The 25,404-nt window shown below is 35.9% G+C and overlaps 1 protein-coding gene across 2 annotated transcripts in view; it reads right to left on the reverse strand.

Moving 5' to 3' along the window:
• Positions 1 to 25,404, reverse strand: part of LOC135222715 (uncharacterized) — a 137,496-nt gene that overhangs the window by 17,598 nt on the left and 94,494 nt on the right. For both annotated transcript variants that reach the window (XM_064260919.1, XM_064260918.1), the window contains exon 2: positions 9,029 to 9,112. In XM_064260919.1, coding sequence (XP_064116989.1) covers positions 9,029 to 9,112 — 84 coding nt within the window. The remainder of the gene's footprint in view (positions 1 to 9,028; positions 9,113 to 25,404) is intronic.

Raw genomic sequence — 25,404 nt, forward strand, 5'->3', positions numbered from 1 at the left:
AAACAAAAAATTTGACTTGGAGCTCTGGGGACCCTTCATATTGTGAACACCTCAATTTTGAAATTGAGAAAACCGGAACTGAGAAGAGCGGACGGAAATAAAACAAAAAATAAATAAAAAAGTTAAGTAAACCTAACAAAATATGTGGCTGGTGGTTTGTCCTCAGATGGTTCAGGAAATCCTCCCCGTGACTGACGTCCGGAATTCAGGAATAGTCAGTTCTTGTTAAACTCGAATTCCGGAGGATTTTGTGTTGGGCTTTCATACCGAGGCCGAGAGGACAGACAGAGAGACAGACGAAGTGATTTTGTGGGTTTGTGTTTTAGTAAGATTTCGTGAATTATTTTATACTGTTTTTGTCGCCATTTCCCATGAGGCATGGAGGACGATCGTTACTTTTTTGTACTCATTATTATAGTAAGCCAAGTTACATTGCGTGTTAAAATTGACGCGAATAACAAATTGAAATCATAGTTTCTTTAGGAAGATTCAATTGATTTTAGCTTCTTCGGACTAGTGACTTAGGTATTTGGTCAATGTTAGTATGCAGGGTTACAAATTGACGTGAATAATGAATTGAAATAAGTTTTTTTTAAATGAAAATATAATTGATTTTATGACAAGTCTAACACATTAGTTGAGACTAGGTACGAATTTCTTCGAAAATCTGAGATTCAAAACTTGTCTGCGCAGAAGCTTCGATCAGGTAAAGGGGATGGAAATGACTTTGCCCCAAGATTCATAAAGAAAAGTTTATACACTAAAACTTATCCTTCTTTCCCAGATGCTAGAACTCAAAGACGACACATATTGCATGAATTCATTCCCGTGTACACCTGCTCATTGGAGTAAGTACATTTAATCGATGAAGTTTTGTATTTTGTGTGTTTTTTTAATATGTTATTTGTGTTATTCGATTGATTATCACTTGCTGGAATCTTTTTGAGAATTTCCGTCATAACTGCATTAGAATGGCCGGTTAATAGGTGTTATATACCCAGTCCCTGTTTAGTGGTATGGAGCAAATGGCTGGATTTTAACGTGACTGGAATAGCTACTGTAGTATGCGTTGTTTGTGTGTGTGTGTGTATATATATATATATATATATATATATATATATATATATATATATATATATAGTATATATATATATATATATATATATATATATATATATATATATATATATATATATATATATATATATATAATATATATATATATATATATATATAGATATATATATATAAAGGCTTCATTCAAGGTGTGGCTAGCCTATGACTCCTCCTCCTCTCTGTAGAGGAAAAATCGCCCTTATGGCTAACCTGGTAGTGTCAGTTTGTATATTAAGCCTTCTTTTGACTATGGTGTTCTTTGTAAAATCAGTATGCCTCAGTAAAGGGTCCGAATGGGACCGAAAGTACTCGGCTAACTCGTTTTTTCATTTTTTTCCTTCGTGGCAAAAAAAAACTTTATTTATACATAGCATCAAGTTTATATACTTCGTGATCAAGTTATGCATATATATATATATATATATATATATATATATATATATATATATATCTTATATACACATATATATGTATGTATGATATATATAGATATATATATATATATAATTATCTATATATCTGTGTATTTTTATATATAATAATATATAGTATATATATATATATATATTATATATATATATATATATATATATATATATGTATTTTATATATATGATATATATATATAATATCTTATATATATATATATATATATGTATATATGGTATGAATATATAATATAATATTATATATTAATATATATTAATATATAATTAATATCTATATATAATAATATATATAGATCTATATAGTATATATAGAGATATCTATATATATATATATATACTATATATCTATAATAGATAACATATATGATAGATATATATATCGAGATGAGGATAGATATATTTATATATATATACACAGTATAGCTATATAGAGATGTGATAGATAGTATATATGTATATATATATATATAGATTATATATATATATATATATATATATATATATATATATATACATATATGATATGATATATATATATTATATATATATTTATATATATATACACACATATATATATATGTATTTTATTTATTATATATATATATATATATATATATATATATATATATATATATATATATATATATATGAATAACTTGATCACGAAGTATATAAAACGTGATGCTATGTATAAATAATTTATGATAAAATTTGTCCTTTAGACAGCGAAGGTAAGCGATGTTCACTGTTGGCCGTCAGTGCACCTCATGCGATGCACTGTAGGCGTTACTTGAGGTTCTTTGCAACGTCCCATCGGCCCTAGCTGCAACCCTCTTTCATTCCTTTTACCGTACCTCCGTTCATATTCTCGTTCTTTTATCTTGCTAACCATCCCTTCCTAACAATTGTTTCATAGTGCAACTGTGAGGTGTTTTCAAACCTTTTACTATAGTAGATTCACATCAGCGGTGCATTTTATGTCTAGGCCAGTCCTTTACGACGCTCCTGATAGGCTGTTGATAAGCCAATGACAGGGCTGGAAACTCTCAGTCTCTCTCGAGAGTTCACATGGGTAGGATCTATGTTCCACCTCTCCTGAGGTATACGTCTTTCTGGAGAAGTGGAGCATACATTCTGCCTATGTGAACTCTCTCGAGAGACTGAGAGTTTCCAGCCCTGCCATTGGCTTATCAGGAGCGTCGTAAGGGACTGGCCTAGACGTCAAATGCACGGCTGATGTGAATCTACTATAGCAATGTCCGTTTCAGCTCTGAATGACCACTTAGGTCCCAACACTAGCCCTTGGCATAGATTCTGCACTCCATTCCCAATAAGGAGATAAATTCTTCCGCCGTCCTCCGTTTCCCGAACGGTAGTCACTAATCGTAGATTTCGCTTTAGGAAACCCATAAAAGCGACTGTATGTCTCAATTTAAAGGTTCGTAAATTAATTACGGCCCACCGCCCCCATGGCTTATGAGACACCTTGGTTCCTGGCGGACTTTCTTTCCCCCTTCCTCTGAGAAAGTCCCTCTGACCGAAGCTCTGACAGACCTTTATCGGCGCGAGGCGGATAGGTTTACTTATATGGGTCAAAGTCCAGGGGGGGTGGGGGGGATGATTCAAATCTCTCAGATTGCTTTGGCTTGAGAAACAAAGACCGTGGCGTACGTGTAGCGCCCAAGGAAGTATGTACTTGTTTGACCGTAACATCACATTTATTTTAGTGGGCGAACGATTTAGTCATTATTATTATTATTATTATTATTATTATTATTATTATTATTATTATTATTATTATTATTATTATTATTCAAAGAAAACTCATAATCACACGAGTCGATAAAATGGGAAAGTAAATGCACAGTATAGTATGACAGCGCCTCAGTGGTGTGGTCGCTATGGTGTTGGCGTGCCATCTAGGTGGCCGCGAGTTTGATTCTCGGGCATTCCACTGAGGAGTGAGAGAGGTGTATTTCTGAGTCGCGTAAAGCCGTTGGTCCTGTTGCTGAATAACCAACACTGGTTCCTTGCAACGTAACAACACCTTACAAACAAACAAACAAAACACAATAGTATACCTGTTTGATTTTGTTATTTGAAATGTATACTACAGCAGAAATCTCTTGGTAACCTGTACTGTCTTCCTTGTCAAGGAGGACCATGCAAATAATAAGGAAAGATTATATATGTATACACACACACACACACATATATATATATATATTATGCATATATACATCTATATATTATATATATATATCTATGTACATAAACTTGAACTTCAGGTTAGTGTTTTATCATACTTTCTATGAAAGTATGATAAGATTTTTGAGCCAACTTCTCCTTTATGGAAGTGAAGTGTGGAGGAAAAACAAAACTGTGATGTTTGTGCGGTAGATGAGGAATAAGAGGACTTTATAGGACGAGATTTATTGATTGGCTACTGAAACTTAAAACTGGCGTCGCAACATCAAAGGACGAGAAATGGTGGGATACGTCATTGGGCAAAATGGTTAGAATCAGTGAAAGGATGAACCAGAGTGTGTGTAGTCATGCACCGCTGGTGAGCCTTCACTGTTGGCATATCAAGTCTCATGTTGTGGAAGTTTACCGAGTAGGGGTCTCATTCGTGATCTAGTAGTTGAGGTGTGAATTTAGCGCTGGACCAGTGTATCAGACTTAGTCTCAAGAGATATAGGAATGCTGGTAAAGGAAGTAATTATATATATATATATATATATATATATATAATATATATATATATATATATATATATATATATATATATATATATATATACATCGAGCTACAAATGTCCTTTTAATATCTAATTCGCTCTTCCTCGGAATTAATATATATTTCACATATGTATACTGAAGAGGAATTTTTTAGTCGATAAGAAATTTGTCGGCTCACGGGCGCGAATCATCGAACCAACAAATTCAAGACGCATGGTGAAACCTTAGACCACACCGCCACCGTGTGTGCGCTCGGTTATAGGTGTATTGTGTACGTGTATCCAGTTATCCATTGGAAGCCCAATTTATGCAAATCACACATATTGAGAAAAAAAAAAAAGAAAGACTCAAGTATTGTGTTTCTTTGTACGAGGCTTTACGGGACTGGAACGATATTTGATAACGCAAGGAATTTCCAGAATCCTATGCAGGTGCACGGACATGCAAGTGTGGGTGCTTATGCATGGCATGGCTTCCCATAGGATCGCAGGATTACCTCTCCTTCCGCTGTTTGTGCACCCACTCGTTCGGGAGACGGCCAACGATTCCATCAATGCAGGATATGGATGTATGCGATCAGCAGCGGCTGAGTTGGACTTGGGCGATCTCATGTTGAATATTAGGTTTTATTTGTTCTCTCTCTCTCTCTCTCTCTCTCTCTCTCTCTCTCTCTCGCTCTCTCCTCTCTCTCTCTCTCTCCATTTCCTGGAACGAGAAGACTGGATTTTCTGAAGACCCGGTTGTTGGGTGTTAGTTTTCCCAGTTTACATAAAAATATATATATAGATATATTATAATATATATCTATATTCATATATATATATATGTTGTATATGTATATGTGTATGTATATTTTGCACGCTCGTAATGCAATGTCTGATGTAGAATCATTATATTTTGATTTCGTGCCTGTATTCCAAATGTTATCAATATCACCGTCATTATACTCAGGGCTATACATAGTATAGAATGCTCTGGGAAATATACATATGAAAGCTGCTTTCTTTACTGAATTATCTTGTCCAGAATAAAGTGCACTTGGGTAAAAATGTTGGTGTGTTTTTGTACTTTATATCTATGCGGATGGGCTTACGCCTTTCTGTGTATTAGGCAATCCAAAAAAAAGGAATTTTATACATGGCACCATTTCTTTTAATGTATCATAGAAAGTTTATTGTATTGATGGGACCATTTTTTTTATCATAGAAAGTTTATTTTATTCATGGGACTATACTTTTTAATTTATTATAGAAAGTTTGTTGTAATGACGGGACCATTCTTTTTATTTTATCATAGAAGGTATATTTTATTCATGGGACCATTCTTTTTATTTCATCAGAGGAAGTTTATTGCATTGATGGGAAATTTATTTAGCATTCTATCATAGAAAGTTTATTGTATTGATGGGACCATTTTTTATAGAAAGTTTTTTATATTGATGGGCCTATTTATTTTAATTTATCATGGAAAGTTTATTGTATTGATGGGACCATTCTTTTTGTTTTATCATAGAAAGTTTATTTTGTTGATGGGGCTATTTCTTTTAATTTATAGAAAGTTTATTGCATTGAGGGGACAATATTTAACATTTTATCAGAGAAAGTTTATTTTATAGATGGGACTATTTCTTGTTATTTATCACAGAAAGTTTTACATTTTCGTTAACCGCTTAAAATATACATTCTTTGGTGTCACGAAATTCAACGTCGAAATTGCTTACAAATGGAGGCGAAGGTCTACCCCGTAGTACAACTTTTATTAAGATATGGAAGATAATTTCATTAAATTTTATCTTACTCTTTCCTTATAACGGCCGGGCGAGATCTGATTTTTTTCTCGTCAGTCTTCTAAGGTTAATGGAATTTTTTTTCTTTAGTCGTAGTATAAAGCTTATTATGTTTTTATTTCCACACTGTATCGCGATTGCCAAGTGGCCTTGGTTAATTAATCTTGCATTTTTTCGTCATTTTTTCTTTTTATGTCAAAGCGACTCGATAATAAAAAGTGAATGTATTCGATCACGAGATGAATGTCTCATCCTCTCTGCAGCGTGCCCTCGGCCCCTAGCTGCAACCCCTCTTGTTCCTTTTACTGTACCTCCTTTCATATTCCCTCTCTTCGTCTTACTTTCCACCCTCTCCGAACAATTGCAACATAGTGCAACTGCTTTGAGGTTTTCCTCCTGTTGCACCTACCAACCCTTTTATTGTCAGTTTCCGTTTCAGCGCTGAATGGCCTCATAGGTCCCAGTGCTTGGCATTTGGCTTAAATTCCATATTCAGTTTAATTTCTGTAATAACCTCGGTAGTTTGTTTATCTGTTATATGTTCAGTCGATTCACGCGTAAAGAACTGTGGTTTTCTTTCATTTTTCTCGGTATATAATTAGTTTCACTTTTTAACAAATCTATTAATTCCATATCTAACAGTCATTTTTGTCATCAGTTTTCGTCCTTATTTACACTTAATCGACGAGTCATTGAAGACACACTATGTTTATATCGAATTTCCTTTAATATGATTAATTAACCCTTCTCATTTCAGAGTAAGATTCGTGTTAAACTCATTTTTTTCACGCATTTCGATGAATAGGACCCCGTTTTCAAATTCCACCATCCTCGAATAACTTCAAATGAAGTGAAAACCTACCTTGAATAAGAAAAAAAAAAAAAAAAAAAAACTGAATTTGCAAAGCCAGGCGCTCACACAGGTTGCGTTCAAGGATATAGGACGCGGGCAGACGGAAAACGGACTGGTGGTTATGAATTCTCAAGAGAGCGCTTTCCTGAATGTTGAAGGAGAGCGGGTCTCATTATTCATGGCAGCCTGCTGTTATGGATGCCCTGTTTATGATTTTTTTGTTCGCATTTGTTGTTATTTATGTTTTGTGTGTGTGTGTGTTTTTTTTTTTTTTTGTTTTTTTTTTTTTTTTGCCTTGAATGCTTACGCTGTTGAGGTATTTGTTGTTAATTTTGAATGAATATTATTAATTATTTTACTGAAATTTATTTTTTAATTCATTATTTTTAAAGCCAACTAAGATGACGTCGACTTTTGGGGTTAAATAATGAGGGAAGAGGATGCAATAAATGAAGAAAGAAAAGGCGTTGTTGCCCTATTTAAGAAATTAACTTTAATTGTGAGATGACAGAAACACCCCCAATAGCGAACTAATAAATATGACACACGAAGAGAAGAAGGAATAATAAGAGTTGATATAATGAGTAATGAAACGAAACTGGTCACCGGGAAAGTGAATAAAAGTGATAAGGGAACACGAAAATGGAATTAATAAAAAAAAATGAACCGGCAATAATGGGCAAATGAATGTTTATGTTGATAACAGAATAGGAAGAAATCATAATACGTAAATAAAAGAACGGGTGAAGGGAAAAAATGTTAACGTAGAAAATGATGAGAAAATGTTAATAATCTAAGGAAAATGAATGATAATGTAAAGGGAAGTAACGTTGATAATGCCGTAGGCGAGAGAGGGAAAGAGAGAGATGCGATATGGAAAGAGGAGGGAACGTTAATAATGGAGAATAACAACACATCAGAGAAAACGAGAATGAGATCCTGGTAGAGAAACAGTCGAGTATAATAGTAAAGAGATAGAGAGAGTGATTGAGAGCGGAAAAAAGAATATTACGGAAATAGGAGAGAGAAATACCTTTGATAAACAAGGGATGTAACATGAGATATCGAAGAGAGAGAGAGAGAGAGAGAGAGAGGCCGGTTGGGGGTGAATATTGATGTTTCAAGATTTAATATGAAAATGGAGAGAAAGGAATATTGGTAATGGAAGACTGAATGTGGAAATGACGAGAGAGAGAGAGTATTGACAGTGGAAGATTGAATATGAAAATGAAATTAGGAGAGCTGAGAGAGAGAGAATATTGGTAATGGAAGATTGAATATGAAAATGAGAGAGAGAGAGAGAGACGAATATCGATAATGAAAGATTGAATATGAAAATGACGAGAGAGAGAGAGAAAGGAGTTTTGACAATGGTAGACTGAATATGAAAATGGAGAGAGAGAGAGAGAGATATTGATAATTGGAAGATTGAATATGAAAATAGAGAAAGAGAGAGGAATATTGGTAATGGAAGACTCAATATGAAACAATATGAAAATGAGAGAGAGAGAGGAATATGGATAATGAAAGATTGAATATGAAAATGACGAGAGAGAGAGAGAGCAGGAGTTTTGACACAGACTGAATATGAAAATGAAGAGGGGGAGAGAGATAGAGGGAGGAATATTGGTAATGGAAAATGAATATGAAAATGAGAGAGAGAGAGAGAGAAGAATATTGATAATGAAGGATTTAATAAGTAAATGATGAGAGAGAGAGACAAAGAGGAATATTGATATGGAGATTGAATAATAAAAATAGAAGAGAGAGAGAGAGAGAGGATTTTAATAATGGAAGATTGAATATGAAAATGGAAGAGAAGAAGATTGATAAGGAAGATTGAATATGAAAATGACGAGAGAGAGAGAGAGAAAAAAGGAGTTTTGACAGTGGCACACTGAATGTGGAAGTGGAGATAGAGAGGAATATTGATAATGGAAGATTAAATATGAAAATGACACGAGAGAGAGAGAGAAAGAAAGGAATATTGGTAATGGAAGATTGAATATGAAAATGAAAGATACAGAGAGAGGGGTGGGGGTTGGATCGGGGATATGAGAACACCACTGACGAGAGAACTTACCGTAGAAGTAGGGTTCTTGTGTGAGTGTCCAAATGAACCTCTTCCTCAACTGGTGCTCCTCGAGGAGGCTGCTTGGAGGGGGACCTTCGAGTCGAGGAGGAGAAAATAAATGTTTTTATGGATGGGTGGACCTCACCGAGTTAGACTTTTTCATTTATATATATTATATTGTTTTATGCAGAAAATAGTTACATGATAATCAGTATTTTGTGTTATTGAAAATTTTTATTATAATCGTTGTTGTGTTTTTTTATATTACTGAAAAGGTATCATTTTGCCTCTATTATTATTATTATTATTATTATTATTATTATTATTATTATTATTATTATTATTATTATTCACTTTGCTATTATTGTTATTATTATTATTCGACTTTGTAGTTACCATCATTATCACAGCTTTTGAATTCACCAAATTTTGGTATTTTGCCTTTTGTATCATTATTATTATTATTATTAATATTTTATTAAAAGTAATGGCTACTTCAGCAGAGTTACACTTGTAGAGATTCTCCTTTACTTTCCGAATAGAGAAGAACCTCTACAAGTGTAACGCTGCTGAAGTAACCATTACTTTTAATAAAGTATGCTTGAGAGAGGGTCTGCTTCCTAAGTATATTATTAATATTATTATTATTCGACTTTGCTGTTACTATCATTATCACAGCCTTTGAATTCACCAAATTTTGTTATCATTACTAGTATCATTATAGTGTATGCATTCAGCAAAACCCGCTCATTTATCAAAGTATTATTCTCCCATTCCCTCTGTCGTCAAGTAGCGGAAACAGGCATCAAGAAACCTCAATTACAGGCTACGTGTCGTATTTGCCTCACTCGTAAAAAAAAAAAAAAAAAAAAAACTGGAGGTCCAGAAGCTTTGTAAAAAAAAGAAGAAAAAAAATGCCAAGTAAAGGGATAGACGTCACAAACACTCAATGAGAGCGCGTTGATAGTTTTTTTTTTTTTTTTTTTTTTTTTTTGAGCTCAATAGAGACTTTGGGCCTGTTATTAAAGGGAGAGTCATTGCGAGGGAATTTTGTTATGGTCCTTCGGGGTCTTATATTTCTTTTTCTATCTATCTGTCTTCCTGAAAATATGGGGTATATATATATACTATACTATCCATATATATATATACATATACATACATACATATATATATATATATATATATCATATATATATATATACATATACATATATATATATATATATATATATATATATACATATACATATATATATATATATATATACATATATATATATATATATATATATATATATATATATATATATATCATATATATATATATACATATATATTATATATATATATATATCTATATATATATAATATATATATATACATACTATATATATATATATATATATAGATATATATATATATATATATATATATATACATATACTACAGATACATACTATACTACATACATGTATATATATAAGAGATAATATAATATATATATAGAGATAGAGATACAACATACATACAGACATAACAACAGATCAACCATCATACATACAACATACATACTATCATACATATATATATATATATATATATATATATATATATATATATATATATATATATATATATATATATATATATATATATATATATATATAGAGGCAGTCCCCAGTTATCAGTGGGGGTTCTGTTTCGGTGGTTTGATGATAAGCGAAAATCGCTGATAACCGAAAATCACCCAGTACTCTATTATTAGCACTGATAACCGGAAATCGGCGCATTTGGGCGCCAAAAATCGCAGATTTTTGTCGCATTTGGGCACTAGACAAACGCCATAAAACCAGATCGCCAATAACCAAAACCGATGATACCCGAGACCAACAATACCAGTGGACTGCCAGTATATATATATATATATTAATATATATATTATATATATATATATATATATATATATATATCTATATATAATACTATATATATATATATATATATATAATATATATATATATATATATAAAAGTTTCCGACAATAAGTGAAACCAGTATATGTTTAATTTATGCATAAGTTAAAACTTATTTCATTATGTTTTCTAATCAGTTAATGGCGCAAATGACAGTAAATATATAAAATTTCAAACCAAAGTATATAAATAATTTAAAACTAATTGTATTATGCTTTACTAATCAGTTAATGGCGTGAATAACAATAAATATACATTATTTCAAACTAATTTGGCTTAATTTCGCATGACTCAAAAACTTTTTTTAAATTTTTTTTACAGAATCTCATACAATTTTTATTTCCGGATAGATTCATCTCGTCACCCTGACTTTTCGTTTTTGTTATTTCAATTTATTTAGACACAGCGACAATTAACAATTATTCAGCCTTATAAAATGGCACCAGAATGTATCTTGGAAACCAATTTACACAAAGCAATAAAAAAAGTATGTCACTTACCAAGTCCTTTATTGACATCAAATTTGTAAAAAAATAAAAAACTTTCTTGAATCTTAATGAATGGTAGTTATTATGAATTGGATTCAAAATGAACGTATATCATTTGACAGGCAGTTTACAGTAATTTTTCACCATGTAAAATTATTCATATCTGATATTTGTTCTCTGCTAAATTATTACGAATCCTAATTTTTGTTAATTTCCTTTTTTAAACACAGAAGAAGAGTTGAACACTGACTAAACAACGAGGAATATTACTGAGTTTAATGTAGTCGGTGAGAGATTGGTGCACTGCAGACGAGTTACATATGTATATATATCATATATATATTATAATGATTATATATATATATACATAATACTTACTATATAATATAGATATAGAATTAATATATGCGTAATAATATATATAATTAATATAAATGTATATGTAAGATTACCGTATACATATATACATATGTGAATAATAATTCTGTAAAACAGGATACGTCCCTATATAAAGGAGCCCATAAAACCTGGTTTTAACACTAAGACTATATTTTCAGTATATATATATATATATATATATATATATATGATATATTATAGTATATATTATTATAGTATATATATATACATATAATACATATATCTAATATATATATATATATATTATATATAATAGATCTATAATATAATATATTTTATATATCTACAATATTATATATCACGTATATGTGTGTGTGTGTGTGCGCGCGCGCGCGTTTGTGTCTGCTTTCGTGTACACGAGCACGTGTTTGTCTGTTAGCTGAGCGAATGAAAATTTAAAATTTATGTTCAAGGCAATATCCTCATATTGTGTAACCCATCTTGTACTTTAATATCGCCTGGCTAAGGTTGGTAGGAAATGTTTTAAAATATTCTAGTCTCTTATAAAACCGTTGAGAATAAAGTTTGTGGATATCACCAAATGATTTAGAATATGCATATTAACTACTGTTATGGAATATATATATATATATATATATATATATATATATATATATATATATATATATATATATATAATATATATATAGATTACTGTTATTGTTATATTTTGATTTGTAACTTATTCGTATATAACATTCCGAAAAAGCAGAGGTAACTCAAGGAAAGGTAGATATATGACGATACCAGTGGAAATAGCGATAAGGCACAACAAATCAACAAGCAAATGACATTTACGTAAAAAATAATTAAATAAACACATGGCATGTACTAGGTATCTTAAGACATACGTACGTGCATCGGCTTCAAGGGATTAGCCGAAATTCCATAGGTTTTTCTTATAAAACTCCGGTTAAAAGGAGACGGGATTAACTTTAAAAAAAAATTTTATTTTTATTTTTTTGTAAACTGTTTGATGGTGCGTTTTAAAATTAATGGGAACCCTTTTTTTCTTTCATTTAATAGACCTTAATTTACTGAGAAAAACATCCTTTCGGTTAAAATTTTTTTAAAAAGCATTGGCCGATTGGTCGAAGGTATTTCGTATTAAATGCCAAGAAATATCTAGTATACAATTTAACCCTGCATCATCTACATGTATAACGTTTTTGTGCAAGATTTTCCCTTCATGAAGTTAGGCGTGAAATGAATTCTCTCCCTCACACTTTTCTGTTTATCGCTTACTCGGGGAGTAAGCTTACACTCTACTATGTGGTGGTTGGTTGTTGTTGTTGGGGGAGGGGCGGTTAGGAAAGCTTCAAAAAGGTGTTTCGCGTTGAGTTAAAGTTTCAGGAATTTTAGGATAGGATGTTTAGAATTTATTTATTGGAATGAAAATGCAAAAAATAAATAATGTGCGTGTTTAACAGTACAGAACAATTATTTCTAATGAAGTATAGCGTATTCATTTTAATTTTCGTTGGTGAATCAAACCTCTCTTTGACTGCAAATTTTAGCATGCGCCCCGAGTAAGCTGGAGGTCAGATCACGCCTTGTTACTAAGGATCAGAATAGAATGTCAGAATAAGAAGTCTAGTGCAGCCCGAATTTATTCAGCCACTGAATAATAGCAGTTGAGAGAGAAAAGGCATAAAAATATGTTCTTGGAATTCTCCTTTTTGGCGAACGCCTTTCTTCCCGCTGATTAGAGAATTCGGGAAATGTGGGGAGAGCTGCACCTTGTGTTGGTGAGTGGTTCGGTAATAAGACTTAACACGTCGGTGGACGCTGAAGTTGGTAATGTCCTTAATAATTTCCACGCTTCCTTTGTGTATTTGTGTGTGCGTACATGCAAGCATTACATCTGTGTGCGTGTGTACATATGTATAAATCTATATATATATATATATATATATATATATATATATATATATATATATTATATATATATATATATGTATATTTTTGTTGTTTAATATTTTTACTATGCATTATATAGTATTAATTTTATATATATATATATATATATATAATATAGATATATATTCATAATACTAAACCACAAATATTGTTTAATATCTAGTTTGCTACACCTTGCGAATAGCTTAATCCCAAGGGGCATTATGAGTAATTGATAAGTATTTCACTACCATTGTTTGACGGAAGTTCATATATATATATATATATATATATATATATATATATATATATATATATATTTATTTAGATATATATATATTATATATATATATATATATATATAGATATATATATATTATATATATATATATATAATATATATTATATATATATATATATATTTAGATATATATATTATATATATATATATATATATATATATATATATATATATATATTATATATATATATATGATATATATATATATATATATGATATATATATATATATATATATATATATATATATATATATATATATATATATATATATATATATATATATATATATATATATATATATATATTATATATATATATATATAGATATATATATATATATATATATATATATATAAATATATATATATATATTATATATATAAATGTAAACACTTACACCAAAAAGGATGGTTCCAAAGAAAAAACTGATTACTGAAACTACTATGATATCAGTTGAATTGCTGAATCATGGATGAAGCATCTGTGCAGAAAACCTCCACGAATCCTGTTCAGTAGCACTTTAACCTCGCCCCCCCTCCACCATACACACACACACACACACACACGTACATACTGTATCACTCATCCCCGTACCCATCCTCACACTTCCTAGATATTACTGCCGTTCCATTCCAATATTTCTTCCACTCCACTTCACTAGCATTTTCGAATGCGCACCATTTTCACCAAATGTCTCCTTGCACTCCCTTTATTTGACCACAGAAGCCCTCAAAAATCCTCTATCTTTCTTTTCACCACTGGTAGTCTTTTTCTCCACATCGTCGCATCTCTATTCATGCGCGAGAGTTGATACTTCTTGGCCTCAGGATTTTGGACGCCATTTGCATTCACTGAGAAAGAATTTATTAGTTTTCTAGAACTGTCTTATCACTGCTGCATCTGTAAGGGAATTCAGGTAAATAGATCACCCAGGGTTGAACCGGTGGCAGAACAATATATTCGTTGGTCAGGTCTGACTTTTAGCTGGTGTTTATACAATGCAGGATAAGTGTACCGGTAATTTTACTGTTCAGAAGTAGAGAAGTGGAATTGACTGGTCAAGTATAACTTGGACCTAGTTTTTGTACACTGTATTATTAATTGTACCAACAATCTGTCTGTTCAGAAGTGTTTGTAAACTGTACTGAAGGAAAAAGTGTAGCAGTAACTTTCCATTTCGGAATTAGAGAAGTGAAGTTCATTCATATTGCTTTGCTATAATTACATTTTAATACCATACCTCGAAGATGTTGCCAAAGACGAAAATATTTCTCATTCGTGCTTGTTTATATATATATATATATATATATGATATATATAGATATATATATATATGATATATATTTGTGTGTGTGTGTGTGGATAAAAAGTATACCATTTAATGTTCTCTTTCGTGCTTTTTTTTATTTTTTTATATGTATAAGTGTGTGCACAAAAAGCCCCTGTTAATGTGCAGATAAGTACTCATGAATTTGACGTCAGTGTCCCCACGTAATGCATTGTAATCTTTTAAAGCTGATGCACCGGACTGAAGACTAGTTTAGTTATCAGCCTCCGAGAGATGAATCGTGGCCTTTGCATCAGTAAATTCCTCGCTGACTGCATTGGATACATTTCGCATTTCGCCTTAATGGAGTGTCTCAGTAGCTTATTCGCTGGGAAATCCAGTCCATAAGATATAGATCAACTGCATTATTCCGTGGCACGAGTTTCAGTTGTACTATATAGGTATTAATCAGTGCTTCACTTTTCTTAGCTTTCATCTAAAGTATCGTTTACTCAGGGAGTAAGCCTGCAAGCTACTTTGTAGTTGTTGTTTTTGCTGTTGTTCTTGTTTGGGGGGGGGGGGGGGGGTTAGGAAAACCCTGAAAAGGCTGATAAAGTTGTACCACGTTGACTTAGGGTAGGCTCCACTTTGGAGGGGTGCCGATCGTAAAAATATTTGCCAAAAATACACTAATCAAGACAGGCTAATGAATTTATCATAGGCATTATTAGCACTATAATAACGCATATTCTCTGTGAGTTTATCATCCTACAGGGAAATAAATGATTTTAAGAAAATAAATGATTTTAAGAAAAAAAAATGTACTGAAGGTCATTTGGTGATCGGTGAGAAACTACAGTCTTGAATAGAAATTCGGTCTGACAGAATGTTGGTATATCCCCCCCTGGGAGCATGCACATAAATCATTATCAAATATAACAGTAATAAGCACGTAACAAAAAAAAACCAAAAAAAGAGAGCAACAACTGAAGCGAAAGCGCAGCCGATAAATATGGAAATCGCAAATATAAAAAAAAATAGTATACCTAGTATCCCTCTAAATTGGTCGATGTCTTTTCTACGTTTTCTACGAGTAGTTTCATCTCAGAAAACCATTTTAGGGGTGTCTAAACAAATTTTTCAAGTTTCTTGTCCTCAGAAAAAATCGCTTTTTCGCTTTTTCTCTGGTTTGGTTTTTTCGGGAAAGAGGGGGGGGGGGTTTCTTTGATTGTCCTACATAATATAATTTTTAGATGTTTTAGGCTATCAAGTGACATAATAACTACAATCTCTCCGAAGGTTTTGTCCCTAAATCGAGGTTTGAATTTTTTTATGAATATTTCTCCTAGCTATAGCCTTATTTTTTTTCGGCGGGGCTTTCGCTGAACTTACCTGAAGTTGTTGCTCTTTTTTTTGTTATTACGTGCTTACTTTACTGTTCTATTTTGATAATACTTTATGTGCATGTTCTAGGGGGATATACAAACATTCTGTCAGACCGAATTTCTATTCAAGACTGTAGTTTCTCACCGATCATCAAATAACCTTCAATACAAGGGGCCCTGAATTTCACATTTTTTTTCATAAAATCATTTATTTTCCCTGTAGGATGATAAAACTCACAGAGAATATGCGTTATTATAGTGCAAATAATGCCTGATAAATTCCATTAGCCTGTCTTGATTAGTGTATTTTTGGCAAATATTTTTACGATCTCTTACGATCGGCACCCCTCCAAAGTGGAGCCTACTTAAAGATACAGAAATTTTAGGACAGGATATTTATGAGTTATTTATTAGAATGGAAATGTAAAAAATAAATATTATGCAAGTTAAACAGTACAGAAAAATTATTTCTAGTAAATTGTAGCGTATTTATTTTAATTTTCGTTGGTGAGTAAGCTGGAGATTAGATCACGCCTTGTTTTTTTATATAGGCTTAATTAAATTCATATTGTCATCTTTTATTTTCAAGTGTTTTTACTCAAATGAGAGATTTTCTTGAAAGAAGGTCAGTTATTGCTAAGTTGCTGAATCTTGTTAGACTTGGTAATTAAAAATTTGTCTAAATTTTTATAGTTTTTTGTTAAAATTTTTAGCCTTAGATTTATATTTTTTTAGTTTTAAGAATGTTATTTTGTATAAATTGTATTAGTTGATAATCTATTATTTTTCTGGTTTTTATTTGTTACGTACTTTTGATTTGTTACTTCATAATAATTTTTATGTACATATTCTAGCGCTTTCTGAATATCATCTCACGCGCTTTTTTTTTATGTTCAAGATGTCAGCTGCTCTATCTAGAGAAAGTTCGGACGATTCCAAATCTGATGAAAGTGAGCGAGAGAGAAGAAGAACAAAAGAAATATTCAAACATTATATATATATATATATATATATATATATATATATATATATATATATATATATATTTATATATAATGTATATATTATGTATGTATATATATATATATATATATATATATATATATATATATATATATATATATATATATATATATATATATATACATAGATATATACGTATATGTCAATATAGTCCACAGAACTATATTGACATACCGCATTTTCGTATTATGAAGATTATATATATATATTGCTACGTCTATAGAACGCCTCGCCTTCCCAGCAGAGTTTTAGTTATATTTAATTATAAAAGTAGCAGCCATGCCTTCTGAAGCGACTGTTGTTGGGAGAGTGGGTATGTCGTAGGAATGATATTCCGGCTCTGACGGAAGCTTAGGGTCAGAGAGGCAAGTCACAAGAGTAGCTAGGCTTCGAGATGGATTTTAGGGACTTCTACAATAAGACCTATTTTCCTTCCCAATTTGCTGGCGTTGTGTTTACCACCTTTCAGGCAATGCTCGAGGCGGTTTTTGGAAGCCCCCGTGATTCGAAACCAAGCAGTATCGGTCTCAGTCGGCTGCGAGACGTGATCTCGGACAGAGGTCAAATTGCCAGCCTCCCAAAATTGGAGGCCTACCCACGTCGTGCTGGTGGACACGAACCCAGACCTGAACAGAGGTCAGGCTGCATTCTTCTACAAGGATACACAGAATATTGCATAAAGGTACGTCTGAAAGTGTAAACTTCAACCCAGCACTTTTACTACCATACGACTCTTGCTAAATTCATTTTCAATTCTCATTTTTACCCCTTCTACATCAAAGCCCTTTGTCCTCATCGGGCCACGTGCACCCCTTTGTGACTTGTTAAAGACCAAAGCTTTCGTGTATACCTCAGTGAACCAGTCGAGTTTACCTTCCCCAATGTTAGAGAATTAATCAGCCTTAATCAAAGCAAGAAGTCATTTTTCCTTTTATCTCGTTTAATCTGGGATTCTTTTCCAGATTCCATGAGTCACGTGCCGTCTCTCTGCCGCAAGTGTGCATTAACCCAAGTGAATGAAAATCAGCTTGAATTGAATGAGACTATAAGCCCCAACGTGGGGGCCAATATCATTTAACTTTTCTCCAGGCCAGCACAGGGCCTTTTTGTAAATAAATAGAAATTTTTAAAGTAACGAGCTGAGTTTTCTGGCGACCTTCCCTCTAAAGAAAGAAATTCATAACTATCAGTTTACGGTAAGTTTCAAGCAATTCCCTCTTGAAATCCCTCAATTATTTCCGTTACGTATCTAGCTTCTTCTCAAGGCCCTATATACGTAACATTGTCGACCTCGCCGAGGATATGAACCTAGCTTGCTTAAAAAAAGCTTGTAAATCGCGTTATCCGTTGTAAAACGTAAACTGTAAATTATTTTACAAAAAGTAAATCAAGCACACTTGCAGGGAAAGAAGACACACTGACTCACGGTAAGGTATTCCATTCATTAATATGATTATTCTATAACCAATGTTAGCTTAAGGTACGTTTAAGTATTTTTATTGTAGAAGTGTGTTAAACAAATGCGTAGGTAGAAATCTTATTATTGTAACGGCGAATGCGCCAGAGCTTTATTTTTAGCGGCGAGCAAAACGATTTGCCCCCCGCGAAATTCTCTGTTACTTTGTGCTGTCCTCGTCGGACGAGACAGAGCACGTGTGTAGAATAGATGCCAGAAAGAACCAGATCAAAACTAGGAAGTGCTTTGCCAGGGTTTATTGCTGTGTTTGAAAGCCTAGCTAGTTAGGAGTGTTTTACTAATAGTTACGGCAAAAGAAGTGTACAATTCTTTTGTCTGTGATATGTTAGGGAATCCATTTTTAACTTAGTTTTCATTCCAAGTGTTGGTAACCGCTTACCTCGCTCTCAGCTTAAATTCAGCTTAGAGCATTTTCGCGCCTGCGCGGTCTCAACCAGCTTTCGTTTTCGCTCACAGCGGCAGCCATGTTTTTATCCCTTTCAGAATTATCTAAACCATTTAAGCAAAGTAACGTAAGTCTCAAAGTTTTAACGTAAATAATATCGATCTCGGTACTAGTATCTATCGTCCTGCCAGAGAAATTAACGTAATTCGCCTTGAATAAGAAACTAAAAGTTCGTGTTGTAAATTACCTCGCATTTACAGAGATCGAGCTGTTTTTGAACGACATGCTGTGCGCTAGCAGCGCTACCCAGCTCGCTCACGTTTCACCTCGCATCGCTCACTCCACTCGCTCGCTGAGCGAAGTTTCATTTCACTTCGCACTTAACGTAACCTCATTTACAATTGTTTGCTAACATCGTTTTAAAATCTACCGTCATTTCACTGTTCACAGGGACCTAGTAATCTTACATAAAGTTAACGTAAATCTCAAGTAGAGCAAATCACAAGAATTGTTAACGTAAAACGCGTCTTTGTAAATTTCATATTGAAACGCAAATCATTTCATAAGCGCAAGCCGCTAACATTAACGTAAACATCGTTCACCGCTGAGCGCGTTATCATTTTCATAAAAATGTTATCCAAAGCAATTCTTTCACAAAAAACGTTAACGTAAGTAGATAATTTAACGCAAGTTGCGTCATATTAAACGAACATTAGTAGTTCAATTCAATATAAGGGAGTTCATTCATATATCATTTTCACCCTCTCCGAGAGAGAGAGAGAGAGAGAGAGAGAGAGAGCGAGAAAACCAGAACCCAGTATTCACGAAGCCAATGAGTACTACATCTTACCATTTTAATTATAGCATGCCCGAATTAAAGCCTTATGTTGTAGTCTCTTGTGTCTTTCATTTACACAGCATGATACGTACGCGCATGTGTCCATTGCAGTTTGCAAACATTTATTTGTTTCATTGACCGAGTACTCAGCGAGGGCCTGAGCATTTCTAAAATTTCCATTACCTGTCGTTGCCCGAGTGGTCTTGTTTCATTTTTATCCCAAAAGACTTGCGTGTACCGCAAGCACAATTCGCACAGTGTGCCACGCAAATTCATTACTTCCAGACAGGGAAGTCGTTACCAGTTTAGGACTGGCCACCACCAGTGCACGTCAGGTCTTACCATTTCACAGTGCCACTAGAATTCTTGACACTGTCCACCGACTGGCTGCTGATTACTCCCACCTTTTCTTTCTCTCCTCCACTATTACACTCTGCCATGGAGCAGTGCCATGTTCACTTCAGTAGTATTTAAGTAGTACTGCATGTAGTGTCCGGGACACACCAGCACGATACCAGTGCTCCAAGGAACGCCTCCATAAATGCCATTGCACTGTACAGGCCGTACAGGTAGCCATTAAACCTGCGTGTCCGTCCTTACGGAACGCCCAAATAATTAGTGTGTCCGTGTACAAGGGTCAGTGATCCTTCGGAACACTCAACAAGGGAACGCCTCCCAGAAGTGCCGCAATACCAGCCCTAAGTGCTGACAAACCTGCGTGTCCGTCCTTAAGGAACGCCCGATTCATTAATGTCCGTGTACGAGGATCAGTGATCCTTCGGACCAATCAAGGGAACGCCTCCCGAAGTGCCGCAATACCAGCACTACTAGTGCTGCCCAAGGAACGCCTCCTCATAAGTGCCGCGCCATCTGTACCAGACGTACATGTAGCCCTACCTGACGTGTCCGTCCTACGGAACGCATCATTCATTATAGAGTATCCGCCATTTTGGATCACTGAACCAAGGAACGCCTCCTCATAAGTGCCGTGCACCTGTATTGGACCTACAGGTAGCCCATTCCAACGTCTCCCAAGTTGGGAACGCCCGTAGTGTGACGTACACAGCACACTTCATTCGATTTTTTCACCTCAGCAGAAGGTGCCATTCACAAAGTGCCACCGAGCACCCAGTCTTTTCACTTTTCATTACCACATTGCAGAACCCATTTCCAAGTGAGTGCCACTTTCCTGGCCATTATTTTCATTTTCTTCCGAGCCTCTACTGTAGCCTAAGGGAAATGTCTTCCCCTGCTTCCCTCCGCGACTTCTTTGCCAGAGAGCTAGAGAAGCTCGGAGCCCTCATAACTCTGGGCAGGGAGGCTGGTTACACTGGACCAGCCCTTGACCGAGGGGATAAAGACGCAGCAGGCTGCTGCGCGCCAGCAGGGAAGAAGGAAAGAGAATCAGAGAGGAAAGCCGCAGAAGCAGAGAGAAAAGAAAAGAGAAGCAGAGAGGAATAGCCGAGAAGCAGAGCAAAGGAAACGAGAAAGAAGAGAGAAAGCATGACTAGCTCTCCCTAGATGGACGCAATCTCTCTGCTAGTTTCCAAGCCCCAGACCATGAGCTGGACTCCCGGTAAGAGGTGGTTGCGGAGGTTTTCTGCACCACTTGTTGTGTGCGTGGGCATGCTGTGGATTCCGACCAGTGCCCAAGTCGGTCTCTACCTTGGGAGGAGAGCTTCCAGGGTGAACTTCTCCAAGGCTACCATGTAGCCCTGCCTGATGAACAGTCTCCTACGGCCTATCAGTGGGTACAAGTCATGGCCGACACGAAGCCCAGGTCTCCCTTATTTCCAGAAAGGCATTGCCTATGGGTGCCAAATCCAGACGAACGAAGAAATTCAGTTTGAATGGATTGACGGTAACCTCTATTCTGTTCCTTCGGTCCTTCTGAATGTAAAAATGCCCTTTCTGGACCAGGTGACCAAGGAAACCACATTGTGCCGCCTGGCCGTAGTTGACCAATTCCATGATGTTTATCAGGTAATATTGGGCCGAGATCTACTTAAGCCGTATCTCCCCTGGACGCAGCTCCCACTACCAGATGCACTGGATCCCTGCAGCATGCCTCATAATCAACCCTCAATTTAGATTCAGAGGCTAGTGCCTCCGATGTCCCAGACATCCCTTTTATTTGTGAACCTGGCCCTGACCCAGTGTCAGAGCCCAGACGTTTCTCCCGCATCATCTCAGCCTCTTACCATTTTACCGCCTACCTCCTCCACTTTGGAAGAGGTAAGCCCACCAGTTAACCCCGGACTTGCTTCCGAGGATGATTCAACGGAGGTTTCCTTAACCTCCCCACGTCACATCACTGCCAGAGAGGACTCTTCACCTGTGCCAGAGCACACTGCCAGCCTTGGTGACTCCGCAGATAATTCGCAACCTGTGGGGCCATCTCCGGCCATTATCATCCAGTGCCACGGAAGAGGTTCTGGAACAAGTTCTGCCGAGACTGTGGCCGCAAGGGTCACGTCATGTCTGCAAATTACGGAGGGTGCGCGAACCACAATATTCCGGCCATCGCAATGGCCGTCACAATCCTTTCTTCTCTCAGGACCCCCAGCTAAGGGCCCTATAACCGTCGCACCCCTCCAAAGCCATTATCAGCAAAGCCACATCAGAGCCTACGACGACTCTGGCGAACTATCCAAATTCTCCCTAGAACGGGAAGACCTGAATCCCCCGAGGGGGCTAAGCGTTTGATAGACGTCGATTGATCACCATTGAAGGTATCAATCACAGTTAAACTGATCCTTCCGAACCGTCCAATTGAGGGTCACCAGACCTCACTTTTCCAGAATTTGTACCCTTGCAGTTGCAAGCTACCATTCCAGGAGGTTACGACCTCCTCCTAGGGCAAGACATGGAAGTCTCCCTCGCAATTCAAAAAGCCTAGGGGTCCTAACCCCAGGTCAATTCACTCCAAAGCAATGAGTCACCGAAATTCTACTTCCTCTAGGAAGTACATCCACCAACAGTCTCCCCCGTTACCAAGGAGGGAGATTGACCATTCACAGTTCCGTTGCAAGACCTGTAACGTAATAGGGCACTCCACAAATTGGCCTAGGTGCCCTAGCAAGTTATGTGCAGCGGACACTGTCCAAGTTCCACAAGGCTTAGCCTTCCAAAAGAGACAGGACCCTCTGTCTCCCATAACCAAGGGCACGCTGAGAGGTATTGCACCTCCGGTACCCGCCACAGGTCCAGTCGACCTCAACTCTCTGCCAGTACCACTTGGCAGCACTGAGCAGTGCCAAGCTCCGTCCAGCCTGGACGTAGAGACCACCACCGAACTTGACCTCTGCGCCTGGCCCGAGCTAGCGCCGGCGCCTAACCTTATCAAGGATCCTCCTACAGGAGATCCTCCAACAGGCATGGGAGCTTAACCACAGCCCATGGCCAATCACTAGTTCCGTCTTCTTCACCCTCACCACTGTCGCCGAGGATGAACCTCCGGCAGACCTAACCTTCATACCTCCTCTGGAAACCAGGAACTGCCCAACCAGGAGTCAGCCTGGAGTTTTCCCCTTACGACGGCGTCGCAGCAGCCGAAGTGAGGGCCTCCCCTGCAGTAGGTTCCACCTCTACGACGGTTGCTGCAGATACCGAAGTAGGGTGTTCTCCTGAAATCCCTCAGGCTACCACTGCCTCTGCTCCTGCCGGCGTTTCGGCCTGGCCTTTCCCAGAGTCGGTGCCTCCGTCTACTCCTAGGACTGGTATAGCCAGGTCCTGGAGGAATAAGAAGAAGAAGAAGAAGGGACGTAACCAATCATTAACAAACTAACACAAAAGAGCCACATGCTCTCCTTGACACCTGTGCCCGAGGTACAGTGTCGCATTCATTTGCAGAATGATCCTGGCACCTACCCAGAGAAGGTAGCCAGCCTGATCTCTGCCAGTAGCACTAACCCTCTAACCCCTAGCCATTGTAATACTAACCCTCACTTAAATATAATTACCTCATTGCATTTCCCTCCTGGTAAATTAACCACTCATCATCCCCACGCATCTTACCTCTCATTATGTATTTTAACAGTTCCGTCGCTGAACTACTGCTGTGCGTACCACACTCTGGAATGATTGCGTCTTCATTTAACTGTATTGAGTAGGTTAGGCTAATGATTTAGTACCAGGGCATTAGGTTAGTAGCAAGTAGAATTTTCAAGTAACCTTATCTAGGGGGTAGAGTAGACTGTCGTCACAAGACAACCTGTAGTTATTTATTAGGCCCTAGACTACATCACTATATTAAGTTAGTACACTTAGCAATCTTTGCCTATAAGTTAGGTAGGCCATTGTAGTCCAGCCGTATCACTGCTCAAAAACTTCAAGTTAGAGTAGGAGAACTGGGTTGTCGAGGCGATCAACTTATTTAAGCCAAGACCTTCACGGCCCGAAAGGGAGTGAATGCCTTCTTAACAGGGGGAGCTGCTACGTCTATAGAACGCCTCGCCTTCCCAGCAGAGTTTTAGTTATTTATTTAATTATAAAAGTAGCAAGCCATGCCTTCTGAAGCGACTGTTGTTGGGAGAGTGGGTATGTCGTAGGAATGATATTTCCGGTCTGACGGAAGCTTAGGGTCAGAGAGGCAAGTCACAAGAGTAGCTAGGCTTCGAGATGGATTTTAGGGACTTCTACAATAAGACCTATATTCCTTCCCAATTTGCTGGCGTTGTGTTTACCACCTTTCAGGCAATGCTCGAGGCGGTTTTTGGAAGCCCCCGTGATTCGAAACCAAGCAGTATCGGTCTCAGTCGGCTGCGAGACGTGATCTCGGACAGAGGTCAAATTGCCAGCCTCTCAAAATTAGGCTACCCACGTCGTGCTGGTGGACAACGAACCCAGACCTGAACAGAGGTCAGGCCGCATTCTCTACAAGGATACACAGAATATTGCATAAAGGTACGTCTGAAAGTGTAAA

This window comes from Macrobrachium nipponense, chromosome 8 (assembly GCF_015104395.2).
Source record: "Macrobrachium nipponense isolate FS-2020 chromosome 8, ASM1510439v2, whole genome shotgun sequence".
Classification (NCBI taxonomy): domain Eukaryota; kingdom Metazoa; phylum Arthropoda; class Malacostraca; order Decapoda; family Palaemonidae; genus Macrobrachium; species Macrobrachium nipponense.